Here is a 25130-nt window from a genome sequence, read left to right on the forward strand (position 1 = left end):
CTGATACAGATAGTATAACACATTGTGAGAAACAGCTCCCTCTGAAGTGACATAGTTGTCAAGTGAAGTAATTTTCCACGAATTTGATTTCGAGACCTCAGATTTAGAATTTGAGGTATCAAATCTAACCATATAAAAGCACACAACTTCGTGTGACAAGGGTGCTTTTTTCTTTCGTTATTATCTCGCAACTTCGATGACCAATTGAGCTAAAATTTTCACAGGTTTGTTATTTTATGCATATGTGGAGACTGATCTTTGACAATTACCAATAGTGTCAATAAGGTGGATATAACAGGTCAGGTGTTTCTAGGCTTTCAATTAATAGTTTGATAGAACCCATTCAACATTGAATCAAAGCATTCTCTCTCGGTTTGTTGAAAAATGGGATAGTACTACAATAGTATGCACACAATTTTTTTCATAAAAAAGTATTACAAAGTTGAAGTTTCATTCTGCACTTATTTGTCTCCATCATCAGCAAGCAAATTTATCTATTTTGTCTACCTTATATATAGGCAGTACAAGTTGACTTCATGTGGCGTTTCTTTGCTACCTAGCGATGTTGAACATCAATAACCATAGAGCGCCCTCTAATGGTGAAGCGTGACAGAGCCGAATCTTTTACCAATCGGTCAGGGGAAACAAACGCAAAGAACGTCTTGTACCAAGACTAGGGCAGGAGTTGACCTTGAAACTAGACTTGATGACAAGTCGTTAGCGCTGCCCAAACACATTCTGCCGTTCATTCAACAGTCACAGTGCGATTATCGTTCATGCAACGGTCGTAGGTAGCGCGTGGTAAGGAAAACATCCACGCTCCAACACTCACACACATACTGGGATCGAGATTGTGTGTCCCCGACTTGATTTCAAGACTACCATGATACGAGCTATATATGGATACGAGTTTATTTTGGGTACGAGTTGACTTTGGTAGAGTTAAATAACACCTGGGTACGAAATCGAGTTTACCTATTATTCTATCACTACAGTTGATGACATGATGACAGCCGACTCTCTACGAATAGAAACAAAACGTAAATCACAACCATCTTTCAAAACTTGCTGAGAAGTATAACATAAAATGTAGGAAGCAATACAGTTGTCGGAAGTGAGATACTCGGAAGTCATCAGATTGAAAGCCGTTAGATTGAGTGCCAGTAGTTTCTGTGAAATTTACAGACAGTTGGGACCATCCGTATCAATCTGCGATGGCGACGTATATTGCGGGGAATTTGACCAGTTACTTCCGGGTTCATGAGTATCGTTCGTTGACGGTTCTTGTGATTTTTGTCGTCTTTTCTCAGATGCTCACCGCTGTATCAGGTAAAGTAAACCATAATAAACCATCAATTGTAAACCATGTGTAAACCAACCCCCTGACAACATCCCACCCGAGTTAAATATGCCTGTGAGTGTGATTTTTGTCACAGAACTCGGGTAAATACTGAGTATTTACAGTGCTGACACACATCGGTGTATAAATATGGGTAAAAATCGAAATTAATATAGTTGTGTTTGTTATGGAGTTCTGAATCTGAACTTCTGAAATTCTGAATCAAAATGTGAATGTTCCTACATTTAAATTGATCGGTCATGTTGGTTGTCCTATTTCTTGTATACTGTGTGGTTGACTGGTTGGGCCTATAATTGTGTGTACTTTATTTAGCCTTGGGATTTTAATAAAAGAGTCTCATCCAAAAACATTTGATAATTTGTTTTACAAGCCATTTGTAAGTCTTACAGTAAATACAATCGGGTATAAATCATCAAGTTTATTTTAAACGCTCATATGATCTGGAAGTTATTGATGATATTGATGATATAATTTATTTTATTTTTTTCCTCAGGCGTCATTGATTTTTAATATTAATTGACAAGACTACCAACTCCTATCAAGGCTATATCATTTTTTTTCCCCTCAATTCGAGAAAACTGAGTTAAATAATTCTACCTCCATGAATACATTCACTGTATGTAGTAACATGATTTTTCCAGTTTGTATATAGCAAACAACTCATACAATCTGAACAAGAAACAAGTTGAGGTATGTTTTTTTACTACAAATATTTTCCCTGTGGCTTCCATGCATTGAATTATAACAAACATATGACTGTGTATTCGTGGATCTGATGAAGTATGGCTTGAATTTTATTCTAATTGAAGGTAACACAGTGCATCTTACAATGGTCACACCCACACCCTATGGAGCAGGGTTGGTTCCAGTCCGTTTCAGCTGTTTCCATAGCAGCCCTGATACTAATGTTGATCTGAGCTTTGGCAGACCCTTCATGATTGGTATCCCAGGATCCTCAATTCAGACAGATACTACCCTTCCTGCTAGTGCTTTTAGCTCACAGTCTACCACACCATCTGCTGTAACACAGTATCTGCCTAACAGTGTTGATTCTGTTGGGTTGTTTTACTGCGAGGGATCCAATTCAGGAATGACAACCAGGGTGTACAGCATTATCCACTCTTATACCAGTAAGATCTTCATTGTATACAGTACTTTTTAATTAAAGTTTACAGTTAAAAAGTTCAGAAGTTTGTCGACGGTGTGTACAGAACATTATGGTTTTGTAAAAATATTTGTACACTAAAGTTGATATTAAAGCTACACAATTGGTGAGATAATTAGATGAAATGTGGACCTGAATTACGATTTTATTGTGGAAAAATGGTAGAGGTTTTCGAGCAGATTACAGATCGAGATTATCAAACTCAACATTTTTTCCAGCGATTGAAAACAAGGATTTCTAGTGTTCACAAACACTTTGGAAAAATTATTGTAGCACAACTTACCTTGTTCGTGTCTCGACTGAATGATCTAGTTTACTCAAGCTCTGGCAGCAAAGAGTGGGTTCGACTCCTGGTCACGACACGTGTGCCCTTGAGCAAGGTACTTTTAAGTAAAATCAAACAAAATTGCTTCATAACTAGTTCCTATTGGATTATATGCCTAACCCTGTTTAGCCCCAGGACTATACACTACCAGACTTCAGGATTCTCCACGCAGAAGTGGTTTTGGGGGCACCCGTCCAAAATTCTCAAAATACCTAATGCACTCGTTTAAAAAATTTGCACCTGGCAAAATTGACAAGTGCCCAGAAAAGAACGTTGAGAATTACTGAAATTACTAATGCTATGAACACAATCCACCATTTCAATCGACTTTAAAATCACAAGCTAAAATTCACACATTAATAGAGCATTGTGCCCCTGGTGACAGTTGACTTGGGTCAAGAGCCCATCGTCTGGTTCTGGCCTTGTGATCTTAAGCAGTTTTCTGATTGAAAGAATTTGTTTTAAATTAAAACAGTTACACAGCGTTCTTCTCCCTTAACAGTGATCAGCTGGCAAAATCGACAAGTGCCCAGAAAAGAGCGTTGAAAATTACTGAAATTACTAATGCTATGAACACAATCCACCATTTCAAAATGCCAGTTAAAACACAGGACAAGAGTATTCTTACTAATAGTGTATTTTGGGTAAATTGTTCATCTAAAATGCAAACAAATAATGAAGAAAAAATACGCCCTTGTTGCACAACTTTGTGTGCTTTCAGGTGCAGGTGCTTTGTGTGTTTTTTATCGAGTGAGAGTTTACGTCTTTCTTAAAAACTATGTTATTCAAAGGGAGCCGTTTCTCACAATGTTTTATACTATCAACAGATCCCCATTGCTCGCTACCAAGTAAGTTTTTTGTGTTAACAACTTTTTTGAGTAATTTTCCAAAAACGTTCAGTGCCTTTAAATCACAAACAAATACTATCAAATTAGAAAATGGGGGGGGGGGGTAACCTGCTTTGCAATTTTATAAAGAAGTTTTCTTCTTGTTCCAATTTCAGGAAAGTTTGAACCAGTTGATGGATTGGTGACAAAGAACGTCAATAAAGGAGAATATGTTACTCTGTCAGTCAGTGTGATTAATGGCCTTGGTACTCGTGCTATATGGCGTCTAATCAGAAATGGAGTTGTTGAGGATTTGCCCACTGTATCAGGTCAAAATACACCGACAGTAACATTATCCTCTGTGGATGTAATGCATGGTGATTTGTTTGCTGTGATACAGTCAGGTGCGACAGTCGTTGATAATCATTTTGGAATGATCAGGCTTATAGTCAGAGGTAAGCTTGTGTATATAAAACAACAAGAAAGTTCTTTATTAAAAGTAACCTCCCTGTCCTAACACTAAAAATAATATACGTATATAAACTTACTTGATAAACTACTTTAAAAGTGAAACAAAAACAATGCTGTTTTATAACTTGCATTTAACCAATTAGAAACTTTTTTATTTTTTGTGCAGTCATCATAATACACCAAACAAGAATTATAAACAATGTTTGCTTTAGAAATGTTAGTATTATGTTGACATTGAAACATAGGAAGATGTTAATTTTATGTGCTATTGCATTTGGATGATTGGAAGTGGGTCAAACTGTGCTTACATTTGTCACAACATGGACATTTAAGTTAAATGTACAGGCAGCCTGCGCCCACTGTGGTTTCTAAAAAGGGTAATAAAATTTTAAGACACTGGACACTATTGGTAATTGTCAAAGACTAGTCTTCACAGTTGGTGTATCTCAACATATGTATAAAAAAACAACCCTGTGAAAATTTGAGCTCAATCAGTCATCGAAAAAACACCCTTGTCGCACCAAAGAGCAAGGAATAGGAGTTACAACTAGTCATACTTCAAAGGTTCCACGTGTGTAACAGCGGTCACAATCGGCCAGCAGTAATCGGCAGAAACATGTGCGGGCGCGATTCCGGCAAGCGAAGTATAAAGAACCATGAAAGAACTAGGTATTATATGTCTGTGGTTACGTCAAAGAAAAATACACAGATTGCATTGTGTTCAAGCGCCCTTCTAAACCAAGGGCATGCGACGAGGATGATTTTAGCTAAGAATAACGACATTTCAATGATTTTGGCAAACGAAAATGCAATAGGAATTACCTCTTTGTAATATTCTTATAAAACATACACAAAATCAGTTGAATAATAACGGCTGGGCTCTCTCAATGTTCTTAAAAATAAATAAATAAAATTGAAGTCTTATGTAGCGCTTGTATCTACCAAACAAGGTACTCAAGGTGCTTAGTATTACACTGAAAGAATTGGTTATTAAGTTATGAATTGTGAGACCCAATTATGTAGCACCTTATAAGGGTTTACAAGGTGCTATGGCGCATACAGCAGCCACAGCCAGGAACACCGGGGCGAACCCCTACTCTTTTCGATAAGCGCACTGGGTTCTTTTACATGCCTTACACAACACGTAGGACCAACGGCTTAATGTCCCATCCGAAGAACGAAGCAGTGGTTAAGTGTCTTGCTTGAAGACACAAATCGCGGCTGGGGATTCGAACCCACACTCTGCTGATCAGAAACACCAGAGTTTGAATTCGGTGTTCTTAACCGCTCGGCCACGACACTTCCACGGATTTGGGTACTTATTCAAAATGTCCACAGATTTACATTAAACTTAGTGTTTTAAGATGATAGTGGAAAGCTTCCCTTCAAATATTACTTACTGAGGTGCTGTAGTTTTTGAGAATTGAATAAAACAATTTGATGAAAATACGATTTTACATGCTTAAAATAATTTTCGTCTCATGATCTGTGAGATGAAAGTTATTTTCATGACATTGTTTTACTCCTTTCTCCAAAACTACAGCACCTCAGCACGTAATATTTTCAGGGAAGCTTTCTACTATCATTATCTTCAAACTGTGTAAGTTTAGTGTAAATCTGTGTCCTACAAAAAGTCCATAGACCCTTTAACAAAAATATCCCACCTAAAATTGTCTTAAAAAAATTTTAAAATCCATTTTATATTCCTTATTTTCAGTTTGTGTCTAGTTGTGTCTACCATTCAAAATGTATAATTATCTCCCGATAGGAAAAGGTTTGCAAACAATCTCAATTTGTTTTCAATGGCTGGATACCACCGGCATTCTTTTTATGATGAAACAATCAATATTACATATTTCATAATTTTCCTGATCAGCAAAACCTAACAAATTTGTTTGATTTGAAATTCAGAAGAAAGCTCAAAGTCGACAGTTTCAAATGTAGCACTGTGCGCATGCAACGTGGCTAACATCGTCTACTGCGCACGTGTTGAACTTGTGTATTGCTACTTTACCACTCCAATAATTAGAAATGGAAAACGATGTGATAACAGCGACGGCAGCGAAAGGCGGTCACACACATGGGGTACAATTAAGAGCTCGCCGTAGTCGGAGTGTGTACAGCCTTTTACAGGCGCTGCAGTTCACCTCCATAGTGTTTCCACTGGAGGCGGGTGCAGCGCTAATCGTTTTAACTTGAGCTTTGGAGTTGTAACTCCTTCTGTTCCTTGCTCTATGGTCGTACAATGGTCACACGAAGTTGTGTCCTTTCAGATGCTTGATTTCGAGACCTCAAATTCTAAATCTGAGGTCTCAAAATCAAATTCGTGGAAGAGAATTACTTCTTCTCGAAAACTACGTCACTTCAGAGGGAGCTGTTTCTCACAATGTTTTATACTATCAACCTCTCCCCATTACTCGTAATCAAGAAAGGTTTCATGATTATAATTATTTTGAGTAATTACCAATAGCGTCCACTGCCTTAAATGTGCATGGAAACTATATTTTACAAATTTTTAGCATTTAAACAAAAAAAAGTATTCTTTTGACATTAAGGTGTTAGTTCTTGTAGTGCTCCCTTTGCAAAGGCCACCACAATGACCGGGAGGCACGCAGTTGCCTTTGTTGCATCTGGAGAATTATTTTTAACAGGTAAAGGCATACATGGAGAAAATACAGGACAACATACATTGTAAGTCAAACCAGGCAAAATGATCATGGAATGTTCATGATAGACCAGCAGCCCAGACCATTTTGGTTAAAGGAACGGGGTATCAATATTACAGGAACATTTTAGTGGATAACCTGACATAGTCCGATATGGATGTCTGCCGGGGACCCCCCGCTGCGTGTGGCGCATGGACCCCCAACTAAGAGGCAAAATAATGGGCTGAATCAAACATTGTAGGTACCACATGAAACCAAGTGGAAATGACCATTACATGATACTTAGTAAAAAATATCAACCGCTAGACAAATTTTCTGCTGCATTTGGCCTGCCATAACTCCCCCAAATGTTGACTGTACAAACCTATGGGTTGAAATTAACCAGTTGTCAAATCAGCTCAGATTTACATGAAATTTTGTCAAACTGTTCCACTGCGGCTAAAATGAACACACACCAAAATTTAAATCCATACTCCATATCGTTTTTCTGAGATACAACCTCTTAAACCCTTATAAGGTGATAATTTGGTCTCATAATTCATCACTGCAACTGAAAGTTTGTATATACAGCGCCTTGAGTACCTTGTTTGGTAGACAGGTGCGCTATTATAAGACTTTGATATTATTATTATTATTAAAGTATGCTAACACCTCTACTGTTTGGAGCTCCGCCCCCTGCCCGCACGTTGTTGTGGGATTTTTTCAAACTTTAAGAGCCCATAATTTAATAACGACACCAGCTGTAGGGCTGAAAAGGTGTATGCTATTTTGGCTCTAGGTTCTTAATTCGGCGGCATTGGTCCCTGCCAAATTGGTTCAATATAATTTCAATTTTTTTAACATTAAAAGGAGAATGGACGAGAAAGTGTAGATTTGTGAATAGAATGCATGAGCCAAAGGCGAGTACAATATATTGTGCTCACGAATCTACACTTTTAGAGTCTATTCTCTGACTTAACTATTTCCCCCATTGGTTATGTAACAGTTTAAAGGCAGTGGACACTATTGGTAATTACTCAAAACAATTATTAGCATCAAACCTTTCTTGGTAACAAGTAATGGGGAGAGGTTGATAGGATAAGACATTGTGAGAAACGGCTCCCTCTGAAATAATGTAGTTTTCGAGAAAGAAGTAATTTTTCTTCGAATTTGATTTTGAGACCTCTGATTTAGAATTTGAGGTCACAAAATCAAGTATCTGAAAGCACAAAACTGTGACGAGGGTGTTTTTTCTTTCATTATCTCGCAACTTCGGCGACCGATTGAGCTAAAATTTTCACAGGTTTGTTATTTTATGCATCTGTTGAGATACATTAACTGTGAAGACTGGTCTTTGACAATTACCAATAGTGTCCACTGTCTTTAATTAATTGGATTTCTCAATAGTAACAACACTAGTTAGTCCACGTTTTGTATACGTTGTAAAATGACAGTGGTTCACATTTTACAACTAGTTTACAAAATATATGGGCAGGCATACTTAAGTGCTTGCAACATTATTTTATTACTTTTTTGCTCAGCTACAAAAATTGTGATACTAAAGTGATTTTTCTCAACTGGGATTTGTTTTGGTAAATATTGAAAGATAACATATTTTCAGCTATTTTTTGTTGCACTTCATGCTACATGTATCTTTCAGTTTGGAAAGACAGTAATTTTCAAGTTGAACTATTTACTTAAGTTTGCAATGAATCTACGCTCAACTGTAGACTATATTGCGAATCCACACTTAAGTGTAGATTCGTAATGAGGTGTAGATTAGTAAAAAATAATCTACACTTTCAACAATAGACTGATGTCACAGAAATAGTTTAATAATATGTAATGAGGCCATTGAGTTCATGAATGTTCATCACTGTTCTTCATTTAAAAAAGTGTTGATGAACCCGAGTCATGATCATTGTAAACGTTCATCAAACATTCATGTTGTAGTTCAAGAACCTGTTGATCTGCAGTTCAGTTATAATTTTTCATTCATAAATACCCCAGACAGTTTCTCTACTCCTATTGGTGGAGAGTGCGTCACGTGGGTGTGCATAAACCTGTTGTTAATGCACACTGGAGCTGTTTATAACAAGCTGGCTTCCGCGTGTCAGGCGCGCAAGATTATCACGCTGAATGCAATTCATAGCTATAAGCGCGCGTGCGTACACACAACCCACGCGCATCGAACAGATTCTTCACAAAGTTTTGGTAAAAAATATTTCAAACCTTGAATTTATAATTGTTAAAGTGACACACAACCCACGCGCATCGAACAGATTCTTCACAAAGTTTTGGTAAAAAATATTTCAAACCTTGAATTTTCAATTGTTAAAGTGTCTATAACTGTATTTTTTTTCTGTTTTTTAACAAAAGGGCATTTATGAATGGGAATAAAAGAGTAGTGACTCGTTTAAAACCTTGCAGGGTCGTTGCCGTGTGTTAAAGGCCCTCTACGGCCGCCGACCCGGCCGGCTTTAAATGTACGTAGAAGAACTCGTCGCTACCCCTTTATTCCCTAATTAAAGTTCATAAACTGCAAAAAAAGGTTTAGATGAACTTTAATGAAAATTCATGAAGTTCATAAAAGTCCACTAAATTTTCACTAAATGAATGGAAGAACAGTTCATACACTTGGTTCATAAACCACTGTGATGAACATGTTATGAACTGTTGATGAATATTATGGGCTGATCACAAGCGCTATTGAAAGTTCATAAAGTCATGAATTCAATCACTTCATTTTACAAAAATACTCCCTGTACTCCCTGTCCCCCACTCAAAATTGATACAGGTATTGAGGAAAATAAAAACAATTTGTGAACAACCATGTAAAAGTGGCCACATCAGTTTTAAGTTAGTGTTTTAGATTTGTTGATAATATTTTTTTTTGATTTATACATCACTAAATTTTCAAGTAATGTGATTTACACTGGCATGTCACTATTTTTCTCTATTCTGTTTTTTTAAGCCTTGCATTGTGTAAATGTGAACAAGATAAGCTTGCATACGTATGACAATCCGTCTTTTGAAGAAGTGGTTCTGTGAAGAACTAAATTGAAAAAAAAGTATTGATGTCTAGTTTGCTTTTCTTCAGGAAAATGCCTAATTGCTGAAGATACCGCAGACACTTAAATGCTGTTGGATATACTATCCTCATGATTGTCACCAGCACCACCATATTAGTTGTAAAACACTTCAATGGCCGGGTACCATCATGCTATAACATTTTAACTTATCATCTACACTCTTATTTCAGTTATTGTGAGTGTATTCATTTTGGGTTTTTATCCATACACCGATGTGTACACTCAGTACTTACTTATATTGAAAGTTGGAAAACAAAAAAAGACATACTTATGATGCATTTCTACACCTAGGTTGCTCTGCTGGTCAATGGGGTCCTCCTGCCTGTACTGGGACATGTAATCAATGCTACAATGGAGGAGTGTGTGATGATGAGACAGGACAATGCATCTGTGCACCAGGATTCAGCGGAACAAACTGCCTCACTGGTAAACATCCTTATTCCTTACTAATTTTTCTTTCACTTACAATAATGTTTGGCTTAGAAGAGATAACAGTAAAACATACACTGTAGCCTAGAGATGGTGTCTGGGCTAATAAGGTGTATACAGGTGTTTAAAGTAGAACTACAGAAGTGTTTATACGGAAAGCAGGTTTTCAAGTTCGCTATGCTCTAAATGTTAAGTAAGGCCAGCACATTTACCTTTGAAATAATATGTTTATCACAACTGACACAAGTTGTGTTTGTCTAAATAGAAAAGTGTTATTTTGAGAAAAGGGAAACCATTTCTTTTTATATGTACACCCTAAAGGTACATAGATATTTAATCAGAAAATTTCACTTTTTTCCCTTGATATTTGATAGAGATGGCTTCAATTTTCATATGTACCCCAAAGATTTTGCCAAGTTATTAATCCACTTTCACTCTTGACTTGATAATTTTCCTTTACCATTAGGGTTTAAATGACATTTTAAATGTTTAAACATTCTTCTACATATATGCTCTTATACTCCTAATGGTCATTAGTGTCTATGTGTTTTTTTGTTTTTTACATTCAGGCACCCTTCTAAATGAATCCAAATATACATCATTTTAAATGTGAAAAATCTGCTTTAATGTTGCGATGTGCGTTGGATTCTGTTGCAGACATACTTTAACATAACAATTAAAATTCCATCAAGGTCATAGCGCACTAGAAATAAATTAACATGGAAAAAAGGCGAGTCTTAAGGTCTTAATGAAATGTAGATACAGTAACAGATTCCCTTATGACAGTAATGAGATTGATCCATATAATTGGCCCAGCTACACTGAAAGCTTTTTGACCTAGAACTCTCTATGCGAGTGATGTCAAGTGTGGACTGAAGAAATTGTGGAGGAGTTTAACTTGACAATAAAGTGGAAATATAACAAGTTGTCATTTTTGTTCAAGCATTTAAAAACAAGAAGACCAATTTTAAAATAGATTTGTTCTCTTATTGGTGGCAAATGAAGTTCCCTAAGTAATCGATTGGGTACATCCTTTTACTTGCTTCAAAATGTTCATAGAAGTTTTATTGAGACTTCCATTTTAAATTCAAAATGATCTTATTATTTGCAGAAATGACAGCACTTGTGTAGTAGGCCCTACATGTTTATATTTGGGTTGTTTCATTTTGAGAGTCAGATTTTTTGTTAGTTACTGTGCATTGCACATTGTAGTGGCGTGTGATGTCAGTGCAATTATAGATGATTATTCAATATAATATGTTTTTATTTGATTGATTTTATAACAGCTTGTGGTATGCATAGATTCGGATGGGCGTGTGAGTTTCAATGTGGACCTGGCAACCTCATCACTAGCTGCATAGGGAGTCAGTTTGGTTTACCAGATCCCTATGGATCCAGCTGCATCTCTGGATATTCAGGCAGAGACTGTAATACAGGTAAGAATCCAACACTCTCTATAGTTACACAGGCATGACAGGAAGTCAGTTTGGTTTCCCAGATGTTAGATGCTGAAGTTTCCATATCTGAACTCTGTATAATTTTTTTTTAACTCAACTGATCTTACATGTACATACCAATCTAAAACAGTCAAAGCTCTATGTTGAGCCATCCAACACCTACCATTTGACTGACATATCAATGTAGGTGCACATGTACATGTAGGTGCTAAGTATTGTGGTTCACATTTTTTTTTATTCAGGCATCAGTCTTTTAAATAGCCAAAATCAGCATCTACTGTGATATTTATTATTTAGTTTGCATAGAACTGAAAAGTGGAGTAGCTAAAACATTTTTTTTAAACGACCTAAATAAAGCAGCAGCTGTGCAACACTAGTGTGGCATAACTTGATGACATTGCATGACATAAAAAATCAGCTGTGGGAAAAGAAGATTGTCCTTAAGGGAAATTCAAAATATGAAAACTGGAAGGTGGGTTCTACTGGCAAAAAAAAACATTGGGAATATTAAGGCAAAGCAAGAAGGTCCAAAGACATGGTCAGAGAAGGAATTAAAACAAAACTTTTTACCAAGTATTAGAAACTTTAGGTCTGGATCACCGAAAACTAACAGTAAGTTAACTGCTGCCAATGCATGTAGTTTTACCTGAAATATCATAAATCAGATTAAACCTGCAGGTTACTTTGTTCTTTAATCTCTCTTTAGCATGTTCTTATGGGTGGTTTGGTGCTGGATGTACCCAGACATGTCACTGTCAATCAGGAACATGTGATGTCTACACTGGTGTGTGCAGCTCAGGATGTGCATGGGGATGGTCTGGTGTAAACTGCCAAGGTATACATAGAGTATTATGCCTTTTAATTTTTCACAAAGCTCAGGAGAGTACTGAGTATGAGTGCTCACACATCGATGTATATGGGTAAAAATCCAAAATTAATACTCTTTATCACCATGCAACTCTCCATCTATTATATGTATTATATCAATAACTGATTTTTGACACATTGTAGTGTTTTACAATGTTTTACAATAATTGTTGTAATTGCAAAAACTGAAACATAACTAAAGGCTGTCAGCAGAACTGCATCTTAGGAATAATTTTGAGGTGTGATATGTACAATCAACTAAAATTTACATAGCAAAATTAGGTACATGGTCAAAAACTGTTGAAATCAGTTTTCTCCCAGCCTGCAAAAAATTACACATTACAAAGATGTGAAAATATTTGCGCAGCAGTTTTTTCATGAGGAAAACTTTGGTAAAGCTGAGAGCTTTCAATCCACTCCTGCTGAAGTACATGAATAAGGCATATTGTGTTCACCGCTAATGTGGAGCAATTATTATTATTTTTTTTTACCCTTATAGCATTAAAGTTTCAATGAAGGGAGGAATAAAAACTTGTTAATCAAGAAACAATATAATGCTGCTTAATTTTGTCTTTACTTTGCCTGCTTTTTACAATATTGACAGGACTTTTTTCAAATTTGTTTTTCTTTACAGAGAATGCGATGAATCTTATTTTGAAATGTCCACCTAATGCATACAAATACACCAACGTTGATTCTGGGCAGGTGTCAGTGTCATGGGAGTCTCCAGTTGCATCAGGTGGAAGTGGTTCTATTTCTGTGACATCCAACCCATACTATCCCTCTCCCAGTGGCATATTTGGTCTGGGAACACATTCTATTACCTACACAGCTACAGATGGATCAAGCAGATTTGATGTTTGCAACTTCAGGATCTTTGTTATATGTACGTACCACTACATCAGCCTTACTTTTTTCATGACTGACAAATATAGTTACAATATGCTGGTATAATTTTCAATGTTAACTTTGTCCATGATAGAAAACTGACATTATTTTGCAATCAATTTCAGTGGATATCCAAATTCCTACAGTCACCAACTGCCCTGGTCCTGTGTCAACCATTCTACCACAAGGCAGCACAACAACCACAGTCACATGGTCAGAACCAATAGTGTCTGATAACCAAGAGGGTGTGCAAACATATTCGAGTCATCAGTCTGGAGTCAGTCAATTCCCATTCGGAGAAACAATAGTCACATATACAGCCACTGATCGGGCAGGCAATCAAGCAACCTGCATGTTTACTGTTACTGTATCACGTAAGTACTTGCATCACATACTGTACTTTGTTAATAATGTTAGTATACAGATTCTGGAGGCCCAAATTGTTCTTTATCTGCACATGTAGGCTGTGCAGTTTATGACACTTGATTCTGAATAATGACTCACTGTATCATGAAACATTTGTTTTCAAAGTTGTAACTTAATCAGTTTGATTAAATTCAAGTCACGATATGGTCCATCTCCAAAAGTGCGTCACATGTACCTTACACACAAATCTTTACATTTTCATTTTAAGGCCATGCTGCTTGCTTTTTTACTATGCATGTATGACAATTGTTATTTCAAGCTGCGTCACTAATTGTTCGTAAGCATTGTTGCTTTGCGCAAAGCTACCCAACACATGAGTTTTGCATGAAATAAAAACACTGTTCCTCGATATATATAACATGTATAATGTACTTCTTCCGTACTCGTTTTACTATATACATGTGGAGAAGACCTTGCCTTTACTTGAAGATAGTGGAATATATTTTTTTTTAAATCAGGATTAGATTTGTTTGCATTGGGCTTCTCCTTAATATTGAGACATTACCCGTTGTTGACCTCATACCAGAAAACCTTTTTTCACAAGAGGATTATTCAGGCATCTGTTGTCTGTTTGTGAACATTTTGCATATGTGCCAACATTCACTGAAAATGATCAAATTGCTACTCAAGTTACTACTCAACATGCCACATGTTTATGTCTACTTGGAAATTATCATGTTACTAAGCAGCTTTGGCAAAACAGGCTTATTTTGTTTTAATACCTGGAAGTAAATGTGCGCAAGATAATATGTGAATCGAAGGGCGTCTTAAAAACATTACCCATGTTGCCTTCCTATATATGGCATAATTTATGAAATGATTACTATAAGGGACAAGTAATAATGTGATGCATTTCACCTCACATACATGTATGTGCCAAATTACATCACGTTTACACAATGAACATAATGTACAAGGAAGAATAGTTGTCGGGAACCAAAGAATCACCTTTTTCAAACATTGTGCTGCAACGAAATGTCATGTTTCTTGATCTTTTTATTCAGTGCCATGTGACAACAATGGATGTCAGAATGGCGCTACCTGCCTGCCTCAAGGCACTTCATACACCTGTTTATGTTCAACAGTTTACACAGGAATAAATTGTGATGGTAGGTTTTACCTTATATGTATGTTCCTTTTATGTGACTTCCCATACAATTTGTTGTTATATCTTAGTCACTGGCAGTAGCACGTTTACTTTTTTGAAGAAAAACCAAATTGTATTTTTAATAGTTTTTCTGTAATTTTTAACGTATCTATTTTTTATGAATATCTGTATTTTTTAAACTCAATTCAGCTTATTGCTGCGATGTTTGAATTGTTTTTTTTAATAAACCAATAATAATAATAATTTAACACCTCATTACTGTTAACTTAACCTGTGTGTTTCATCCATGTGTTTCTTTTGGTTTGACTATTTATATTTGTCAATCTTCATTATGTGTGTGTGTTTTTCCCCACTCAGCATTGGAAACTATAAATCCTATAATCAGTTGTCCTCCTGATGTGATGAGGTACATCAGCAGCAATACAGAGGAAGTATCTGTCACATGGCCATTACCAACTGCATCTGATTCAAGTGGCATCATCACATCAATAACACCCTCTAATCCAGTGTATTCTTCAGGCAGCGGCATGTTTGGCTCTGGTACACATTATATCTCTTACACAGCTACAGATGGAGCACAGAACCAGGCTTCGTGTTCCTTCACAATCACTGTTACATGTAAGCACCCCTATAATACACACTTAAAACAGACGGAAGATAAATACTTTCATGGTAAATGTGCCACCAGTGTGTCTGACCTAGTTCCACCTATCAGAGTTTTTGAGCGTGAATACAGACTTTCGCCTTCTCCTCATCCATACACTCTGCATCTTTTTGGAACTCCCTGCCTGTGTTGCATGTTTCCCTCCATCCTACAATTTAGACTGTTTTAAGAGGAATATAACTTCCTACATTCAGCTCCCCTGAGTTCTTTCCACTTAAAATAGTGTTTCCAAGAGTGGCTTTTAATCTTGTTTTGGACAAACTTGCATAAAAAATAAGTTAATAAAATACTATTTGTTCATTAAATTGTAATGAAGTACCAAGAGGGATTACATCAACGGCAAGTTTATGCCAACCAAGTACATGATTGAGATAATTGTTTATACTTTGTTAGTGATAAAGTTGATTGGTCTTGTTTAATTCCACCCCACCACCACAACCTCATATACAAATGGTGAAATATACCTTTTTCAATTATTGTCCTGTGTCATGTTTGAATATTCAGTTCCATGTGGAAGTAATCCATGCTTTCATGGAGCCACCTGCCAGCTTCAACAACCAACATACGCCTGTGTCTGTCCAAATGGATTCAGTGGCCTACTTTGTCAGAGTAAGTTGTATGTTTTCCCCTTAAAGTAGATCATAGGTATTTCCAAAAGCACTTTGAACAACCATCCTAGTAAAGTACCCGGGCAATGCCAAACCAGCTCAACTTGCTCTTGTTGTTTCTTTTTAAATTTATTACGTTTGGATGTTTTAACAGTGTGGAAACGTATCAAATAGCATCTTTTAACATGCAACTTAATCCCTTAATATCAGTAGTGGTTGAAGGCTGTCACTTTAGCTCTCTACGAAGGCCTAATTTGCATTGGAATAGCATTGGTTATTCATATTTTGGGGGTTTCATCTTATTTTTGGTTTACATATTAATCAAGAAGTAATGACACTGAAGTATTAAAGGAGAGTATGATGATACATGTACATATTGCCAATGATTTGGATCAACTGAAAGTCATGATAGGCATCACACTCTTGTATGATTATTAAGAGTGACCAATGAATTTAAAGTTTCACTTGGTGAGAGCACATAGACTTTGAGAACAGGTCTAATGACAAATAGCGTGAATATTTAATGTTTGGGCCAGGTTGACATACATGTAGAGGAATCTTTTCAAGTGATATTCTTTGTAACCTTAACTGGTTCTTACTTTGCTGGTTTCCTTGTCCTTGATTCTGTGTTTAGGTTACATGTGATGAAAAAATTGCGATGATTATTGTTGATCTAAAGTGAAACATTTAATCATTGAGGTTTGTTGCAAGAGTTTATGAGTTCACTTTTATTCTGTTGGAGCTATTACTGAAGCATCCATCCCTGACATTAATTAGCAATAGGAAAAACAGCATGGTTTTAAAGTTTTTAAACAACTTTTAAAGAAAAGTCTATAAAGTTTCCCCCCCCCCCACAAAAAAGAAAAGTAAACGAAAAAAATGTGAATTAAAAGATAATGGTTAAACAAATTAATTTAGATGACTCTTCAAAATTGTTTAATGTGGATGCTGCAAAGGATAACATGAACTTACATTTAGATGCCAGCTGTGTTTTGAACAATTTCTACTTTTAATGGTTTTTATTTTATTTAATTTGATAACTTAGATGGGTAACCAACTTATTTATTTATAGAACCCTTTTTTGAAATCTGGTTGACAACCCGACATAACCCGGTACCTGGCTTGTATTGAATCCTGACAACATCTGTATGTAATTACACCAGAACCTGACAATTTTTGCATGTAAAGTATTGTCGTCTGCTAGGTTTTCTGTGCCGTTTGACATGTTATACAAAAACTGGTAAAAAAAATATTTGTAGCTGCTTCGTCGCACAGCAAAACAGTCTTGTTTTTGTTATTTTTGTTTTGTTATTTTGTTATTTATTTTTTTTTTTTCATCTTAAGATTTTTTTTTATAAGTGCTGATTTGCAATGTTCCTAAAGAGTAATTGCAATGAAACTTTCAGTGATGAAAGGTATTGGTGCAATGATGTGTCTCAAACAAGGATGTCATTATGACATCATCAAAAGACGCATGACGTCATCATAAAAGTGTTGTATTTCAAATGTTTGAAAATCTGTAACAAATCAGCCACAAGAGACTGAAAGGTTCTGTTTGTGGGATTGGGTAGTAATTCCATGTAGGTCTTCATTTTGTTTCGTGTGCGTGACCTCACATGACCTCTACTTCCGGTCGACACAGAAAGTGCCCCTTTAATTCAAAAGTGGTAAAAGGTGTGAAGTTGCTTTCAATGATATTAGTGCCTGGCAAGGGTGGGCAGTTCAAAAAAATATATAAATGGCGTCACAAATTGCAACAGCGCCCTCTAGCAACAGGTTGAAAACTCGTCAAAATGGATTTTTTGAAGATGTCTGTAGTGAAGTTTTGTGTAATCACTTTTAATTTTATGCACACCTTACATGTCATTGTCAAGCAGGCATCATATGTGTGAAGTTTCAGATCAATGGTATCATCGGGGGTCACGTGACGCGGCATGAAAGGTGCACTCATGTTTGAACTTAGTTGACTGGTAGATATTGACAATTTCTTGTGAATTGTGAAGTGACGTTATGGTGACGTCATCACATAATTTTGTTTAGATTTTTTAAATTTTTGCACCTTTAAGTCATCAATTGCCAACTAAACATGGTAAATCTGAATTGTTATTTTTTATATGCCAAATTCAGCAAACTGCTTTGAATACACACAAAAAAACTAATTCAGTTGATAATTGAAATCTTTATTGACGAAACAGCTATGCATTTGTGCACAAATGCAATTATTTCTAGTTTAAAGCCATTGGACCCTTTCGGTAAACAGTATTGTCCAAGGCCCACACTTCGTGTATCACAACTTCTATATCAAATAACAAACCTGTGAAAGTTTGGGCTTAATCGGTCATCGGAGTCGGGAGAAAGTAACGGGAAAACCCACCCTTGTATCCACGCGTTTCGCCGGGTCATGACATGTGTTTAAAATAAATCTGTAATTCTCGTTAATGAGAATTTATATTGTTTTACCGTTTTCTCAAAAAGTAAAGCATTTCATGGAATAATATTTCAAGAGAAGTCTTTCACCATTACCTTCTGTAAACCCTGTAAATTATTTGTAAATCTGAGAACTTTTTTTTTTTTCTGTACCAAAAGGGTCCAATGGCTTTAAAAAAAAAAATATATTTTTATTTTTTATCTCGTCTAGACTAATTGAAACAAAAAGGGTCAGTGTTTGATATAAGCAACACATCAAGGAAAAGCATATTTATGTTATTATTATTGGTGATGGGTACCTTGTGTTTCCATATTTCATGTTTTGCACAATTGTTCAAGGACCTTTGAAAGAAAGAAGTGGTGGATACTGGTATGAAATTATAAATATTATTCATGTCAATGTCATAAGGGAATCTAGGGCCAAGAGTATGCAAGCTGCAAGAGTCACCAAGCCAGAAATTGGTGATGGTAATAGTATTTCATTCAATTCATTCTTTTTTTTAGATGATGACAAAGCACCCTCAGTAACAGGTTGTCCTGACCCTATCAAAGTCAATCTGCCACAAGGCAATAGTGATGTGGCCGTCCCATGGACTGTGCCATCAACTTCTGAAACCATTGGAGTATCACAAACTGAGACCCACCTACCAGAATCTAGATTCACAATTGGAGTTACCGCAGTGCAGTACACCTTCACTGATCAGGCCGGCAATTCAGCGTTCTGTACATTTAATGTCACAGTGTCAGGTGAGTAATAGCCAGGTTGTCTATCCATTCCTGCTATTTGCAGTTAACAATTTCCATACGGTCATGTTATTTCTATAGGTTTGGTAACTTCAGAGTGATGAGTACAGCAATGCCACTTGTAATGCATCTACATGTAGCAGGCATGCAACTCTTAAAAAACGTAAACAAAAGAAGAAAAAGAAATTTTTTTTTTTAATTTTTTTTTTCTGATTTCTTTTTTTTACCCTAATATATGCCTGGCATTAACAGTGTACAGCTACAATCATGTAAAATAGGCATAGTACATGCTTAAAATGCAACATTTTCTAGGGTACCATTGTGGGTATCATGTCCCGTGGCAGTTCGGCTGCCTCGCTCCGCACTTGCGTTGTGCCTTTGAAAATTTTCCTCTTTTTTTTCAATGGGCAGTTGCATGCCTGATGTAGACATTTGACCTGTCCTGCTTTTGTTGTATTTTTCTCATAACAATCAAGCTCTACCTGTGTTAAGCCAGCCTCCAACGGTAGCTGTTGAACTTACATCAGCTACAGTCACCTGGCAGGCATGGAATGATACCATGGATACAGGAGATGGTCCAATCATTGCATACATAGTCTATTTCACCCCTATGGAAGACTCCAATTGGGTATCTGCTGGAAACATTACAGACACAACTCAAGCTATATATAGCTTCCTGGTTGAAAACTTAGAGCCAGGCACGGAGTACAATTTCAGTGTAGCTGCAGTAAGAGATGGTCAAGGAGGGGAAGGACCAAGGAGTCCTTCAACCAGGATACAGACCCTGATACCAACTACCCCAGCTGCAACAACTCAAAGATCTACAACACCAGGTAACTTAGTTTTTAACTATTTGAAGTGTTTTTATACCGAGGTGTGGAAGCAATAATACAGCCCCCCCTCCCATTACTCTTGTACATGACATATGAACCTAATTTTTTCCCCTTTTTTGAATAGGAGTCAGGGCGGTTTTACTTGACTCCGTCAATTTTACCTGTAAAATCTTTGTTTAATAAAAAATTATTTATCACTTTTTTTATGAAAGGCCAAACAACCGTTGAAAATAATGGAACTAACCAGGAGGTAGTAGTTGTTGTTGTGGTTGTCATGGTGATCCTTCTTCTGATTGTCATGGTCATCCTTACCTATATCCTAATCAAAAGACACCGGTAAGTCTTTACAAGTTTTTAAACATAATATACTTAACACTCTTAAATAGAGGGTGAGGCAATTTTACTGGAATTATTCAAACAAGTTGGAAACTTTTTGTAATTTCTTTTTTTTTTTTTTTTTTGCATTTTATTGGTTTAATTGTTAAAAGTTTGTTGTCATTTATACTACAAAAAGTACTGATTTTGTAAGTATGCCTTGCAATGTTATGTTAAAATATTTATCATGAACATATAGTATACTATCCACTATGCAAAATCTTGTATCTGCACATGAATTAGTTCCTGAAGGTGCAATGCTTTGTCAACTATAATCCAAGCAAGCCACAAAACAGTCATATTACTTGTGATTATGTCAATGTTTCTCTGACCCATTTGGTCATATTCCTGAGCAAAACAGTACATGTGAATGATGCTGTGTGTTATCTGTCTCTTTGAAGTGGAAGTAAACCTATGGATGTTTCAACAAATGACCTGCATGGCAAGTTTGAAAGCAGCACTAACTGTGAGTATTGTGTTTAAATTTTGAATTTGATTCAGAGATTTTAAACATTTCATTTGGCTGGCCAGGAAAAATTGTATGCCTGGCAAAGCACTCTAAACATTAAGGTTTTACAAAAACTCAAACAACGTTTATGTATGATCATAATGAGTATGGTATGTAAAATAGGGAAAATTTCACCAGAGGGCATTACCTAGCTAAACTGGTTTCAGGATGATATATTTTATAGTATAACTGCCAATCACATGATTTGATGATGCTGGTCAGTATTTCGTGTCTCAGAAGACTCGACAACCATGATAATAAATACATAGTTTACTAGCGAATATTATTCTCGTGGTTGAAAAAAAAAGATTTTGCTAAAAAAAGAAGAAACACTCAGTTTTTGACAATTCTTTAAAAAGTATACATTTTAAGTATTTTTGTTTTTGTTCATCCTTTGTAATCTTGCATAGAGTATGAAAAGTTGAATTTTAAGACCATATGACCCATTCTTGGGTGGAATACATAACTTTATGATAGTGTATTTTCTCTTGCAAGATGATAATGATTTGTCTCACATGAAGTTTCATTTTTAATATTATAACTCGTGCTTGGTCTCATTTCTTTTTGAGCTATGTTTGGTTAGAACCCGTTCTGCTTTTTGATCAATTGGTACCTAGTGCATTTATTCTGTGGGAAATTTGTTCATCAAAACCAAATGAAATTCTTTTGAACAATATCAATTATCTCAGTGACCATGATCAACTCAGTAGAGAACCCAATGATAGCAATGGACACAGTCACCCCAAATGGTAACAATACGCCCGAGCCTCAGCAGCGCCCAACCTCAAGTGCCAGCCAGATGTCAGTTCTTGAGGGCACGCATCAGTTTTCTGGCCTGCCATTCAAGCCATCCGGTGATATAGGAGAGAGGGAAGCTCGACCCCTGCCTATTCCACTGAAGGATTTTGTAGAGTATGTTCATACCTGCATACGCACTGGCAAGCTCAGAGATGAATGGGCGGTAAGTGCACATCATTTAACTTTGTCAACTGATCAAACGTTTCAAAATGTTTCTCTTTTAGTTTTTTTTCGCAAACAAACATTTGCCATAAGTTTTATGAATCTCTTTTTCCTACCATTTTTAAGATAATCGAAAAATAGTTTAAGAATCGAAAAATAGTTTTATAAAGCCACTTCAAATTTAATGAGGGATTGAAAACAAACACGTAAAACACTGGTATTTTATAAACAGTTTGCAGCGTAAAAGGTGTGAATGCTATCACTTATTTTACTTTTGTTACGATTCCCAAAGACCAGCAAACAATATGTTGAATGAAAGAGGAAGATTAATCATAATGAACTGTATTAAATTCGTTTTTAGTCTCTTCCTGGAGCGGATGCCATGTATGCTTGTGATGTGTCACAGAGACCGAACAACAAGGTCAAGAATCGCTACAGAAACATCCCAGCATGTAAGTTTTATTAAGTAAACTATTAGCATAATTAAGAATGTAGTTTTCAAGTCTTGTTGGATTTTATTACAACCAAAGGTTTTGATTTGGTGGAGATTATCTGAATGGAAAAAAAAAATAATTACTTGAATGGTCAGCACATTTTTTTAAGATCAGATCTGTATAAGATGTAACTTGTGTAACAATTTGTTTAACTAACATTTACAGCACCTCATGTTTCCAGTGTCATATGATTTAATACTGTACTGTTTTAATTTGCAGATGATCACTGTCGCGTTGTCTTAGAGAAGATAGATGATGACCCCGATTCTGATTACATTAACGCCAGTTATATCAAGGTGAGCACTTGTAATTTAGATGATAAATTTTATTGATTGCGCTTAATTTTAAACAATTTTTTACTCAAATAATCGGATATAAAAAAAACAAAGAGTCGCATCCCCTAGGTGATCCCCTGGCTGCCGTTTTCCAGGTTGTATCATAATTTGGGTGTGATCCCTGGATACACAGTGAACGGTTGTATGGCTTCTGACTGGCACCCTGAACAAAGATATTGACAAAATGGGAATACTGCCAACAGAGGGAGGGCTAGATAGCTTATATAGACCTTATCGCAAATACCAATGCGCAAGCGCAGATGGTTGAATGAGGTGCATTGTGGGATAGATATGAATCAAATTTTGCTACCAGCTAGACCACAATGCACCTAATTCAAAGCTTTACGCGCGCGCCCCAGTATTTGCGAAAAGGTCTATAGTGGGCTGATTGCCGGCACTTTAACCAGGAGGTGATTGGTTCAAAGCCCACTCTAGGCGGTTTTCTTTGTTCAACCACATTTCATTTAAAATTTACCTCGTAAGTTTCCCTTGTGGCTTATAATATTTGATACTGTAAGTTACACTACATAAACGACAAATTTTTTGCCCTTATTTCAGTTCTTTGTATTTGTTTTTGTTTTCATTTACAGGGCTACTTGAAGGACAAAGCCTACATAGCAACTCAAGGTATGTTGTAATTATGATCATGGTAGGACCAAGCTTTCCTGCTGGTCTACAAATTGTGGTGCTGCAGTTGGTTGAAAATAATTCACACTCCTTATCATGCATTTTTACAAGAATTTTGAGGCTCTTGTGTGATAAAAAAATGTGAGCACTTGTCAAATATTTAAAATATTACTTAAACTTGTATCATCTGTGAAATCTAGGTAATAAGTATGCCCTGCAGGAAACTGTTTTGTTATCTGTGTTGCTTGTCTGAATGTAGAATGTGTAAAATCGATTTGATAAATATTATTGTTGTTTTTACTACAGGCCCTAATCCAGCTACAGTTCAAGATTTCTGGCGCATGGTGTGGCAAGAAAACGTAGCAGTCATAGTCAATAGTGCCAATCTTGTTGAGGATGGGAAGGTAGCATTTGATTGCTCTTTTACTTTGTCATACTAGTTGAAAATAAAATTGTATTGCAGCTTTTTATGTAAACATGCTTTTGTTGAAATAGGTGTCATTTGTCAATTTGAGAACCACGATATGATGTATTATCAGAATGAAAATAAATTGCAAGCACTTTCAAAGTCTTCAAAACAAAATAATCACACCAAAGTTTTATGTTCAAGGTAGGAAATATTGTTGTGTTTTTTCCATCACTTAGTCCAAATGTGTGAAGTACTGGCCAGACAAGGGTGAAGCTATAAACTTTGGAAGTATGTGCATTGAGCTGGAGGACGAGCAAAAGAAAGGGGAATATGTAGTGAGGACGATGAAGGTTGCAAACATGGTAAGAATACAAAACAGTCAAGTATTTAATTGTTATGATATTTAAACACTATAACATCCCTCAGTACATTTAGGTTGTTTTTAACAGATAGTGCAACCTTTGGTGTATAAGTCATGGCTTATTTTGGCCCTTCAAAAATGTACTGAAGCTCACAACAATGTGTACACTTGTTTGCAGACTGTTCATTCTGAAGAACAAACTATAATGCACTGTTAAGGAATGGTTGATTGTAAAATATCTCAATGTGGCAACAAAATTAAAAGGTTTAATAACAAATTACCCTTTATCTTTAAAGACAGAGCACACTATTGGTAATTGTCAAAGACTAGTCTTCACAGTTGGTGTATCTCAACATATGCATAAAATAAACCTGTGAAAATTTAAGCTCAATCGGTCTTCGAAGTTGCCAGATAATAATGAAAGAAAAAAACACCCTTGTCACACAAAGTTGCGTGCTTTCAGATGCTTGATTTCGAGACCTTAAGTTCTAAATCTGAGGTCTCAAAATCAAATCCGTGGAAAATTACTTTTTTCTCGAAAACAACATTACTTCAGAGGGAGCCGTTTCTCACAATGTTTTATACTATCAACCTCTCCCCATTACTCGTAACCAAGAAAGGTTTTATGATAATAATTATTTTGAGTAATTACCAATAGTGTCCACTGCCTTTAACCATAAATTCTTCTTTTAAATTACTGAAACTTTGTTATTTAAAGCCATTGG

At 36.1% G+C, this 25130-nt stretch overlaps 1 protein-coding gene across 2 annotated transcripts in view; it reads left to right on the forward strand.

Annotated features, from left to right (window-relative positions):
• Nucleotides 1-1012: 1012 nt before the first annotated feature.
• LOC139946457 (uncharacterized) overlaps nucleotides 1013-25130 on the forward strand; it is a 239464-nt gene continuing 215346 nt past the window's right edge. For both annotated transcript variants that reach the window (XR_011787244.1, XM_071944122.1), the window contains exons 1-21: nucleotides 1013-1329; nucleotides 2170-2490; nucleotides 3854-4132; nucleotides 10177-10311; nucleotides 11601-11750; nucleotides 12478-12606; nucleotides 13273-13524; nucleotides 13652-13900; nucleotides 14957-15061; nucleotides 15418-15678; nucleotides 16229-16333; nucleotides 19264-19506; nucleotides 19980-20336; nucleotides 20549-20672; nucleotides 21113-21177; nucleotides 21909-22180; nucleotides 22541-22631; nucleotides 22893-22969; nucleotides 23599-23635; nucleotides 23942-24039; nucleotides 24281-24406. Coding sequence is in view for 1 of the 2 variants with exons in the window: in XM_071944122.1 (XP_071800223.1) it covers nucleotides 1215-1329; nucleotides 2170-2490; nucleotides 3854-4132; nucleotides 10177-10311; nucleotides 11601-11750; nucleotides 12478-12606; nucleotides 13273-13524; nucleotides 13652-13900; nucleotides 14957-15061; nucleotides 15418-15678; nucleotides 16229-16333; nucleotides 19264-19506; nucleotides 19980-20336; nucleotides 20549-20672; nucleotides 21113-21177; nucleotides 21909-22180; nucleotides 22541-22631; nucleotides 22893-22969; nucleotides 23599-23635; nucleotides 23942-24039; nucleotides 24281-24406 (3591 nt within the window). In the remaining variant the exon portion in view is untranslated. The remainder of the gene's footprint in view (nucleotides 1330-2169; nucleotides 2491-3853; nucleotides 4133-10176; nucleotides 10312-11600; nucleotides 11751-12477; nucleotides 12607-13272; nucleotides 13525-13651; nucleotides 13901-14956; nucleotides 15062-15417; nucleotides 15679-16228; nucleotides 16334-19263; nucleotides 19507-19979; nucleotides 20337-20548; nucleotides 20673-21112; nucleotides 21178-21908; nucleotides 22181-22540; nucleotides 22632-22892; nucleotides 22970-23598; nucleotides 23636-23941; nucleotides 24040-24280; nucleotides 24407-25130) is intronic.

This window comes from Asterias amurensis, chromosome 13 (genome assembly GCF_032118995.1).
Source record: "Asterias amurensis chromosome 13, ASM3211899v1".
Lineage (NCBI taxonomy): Eukaryota > Metazoa > Echinodermata > Asteroidea > Forcipulatida > Asteriidae > Asterias > Asterias amurensis.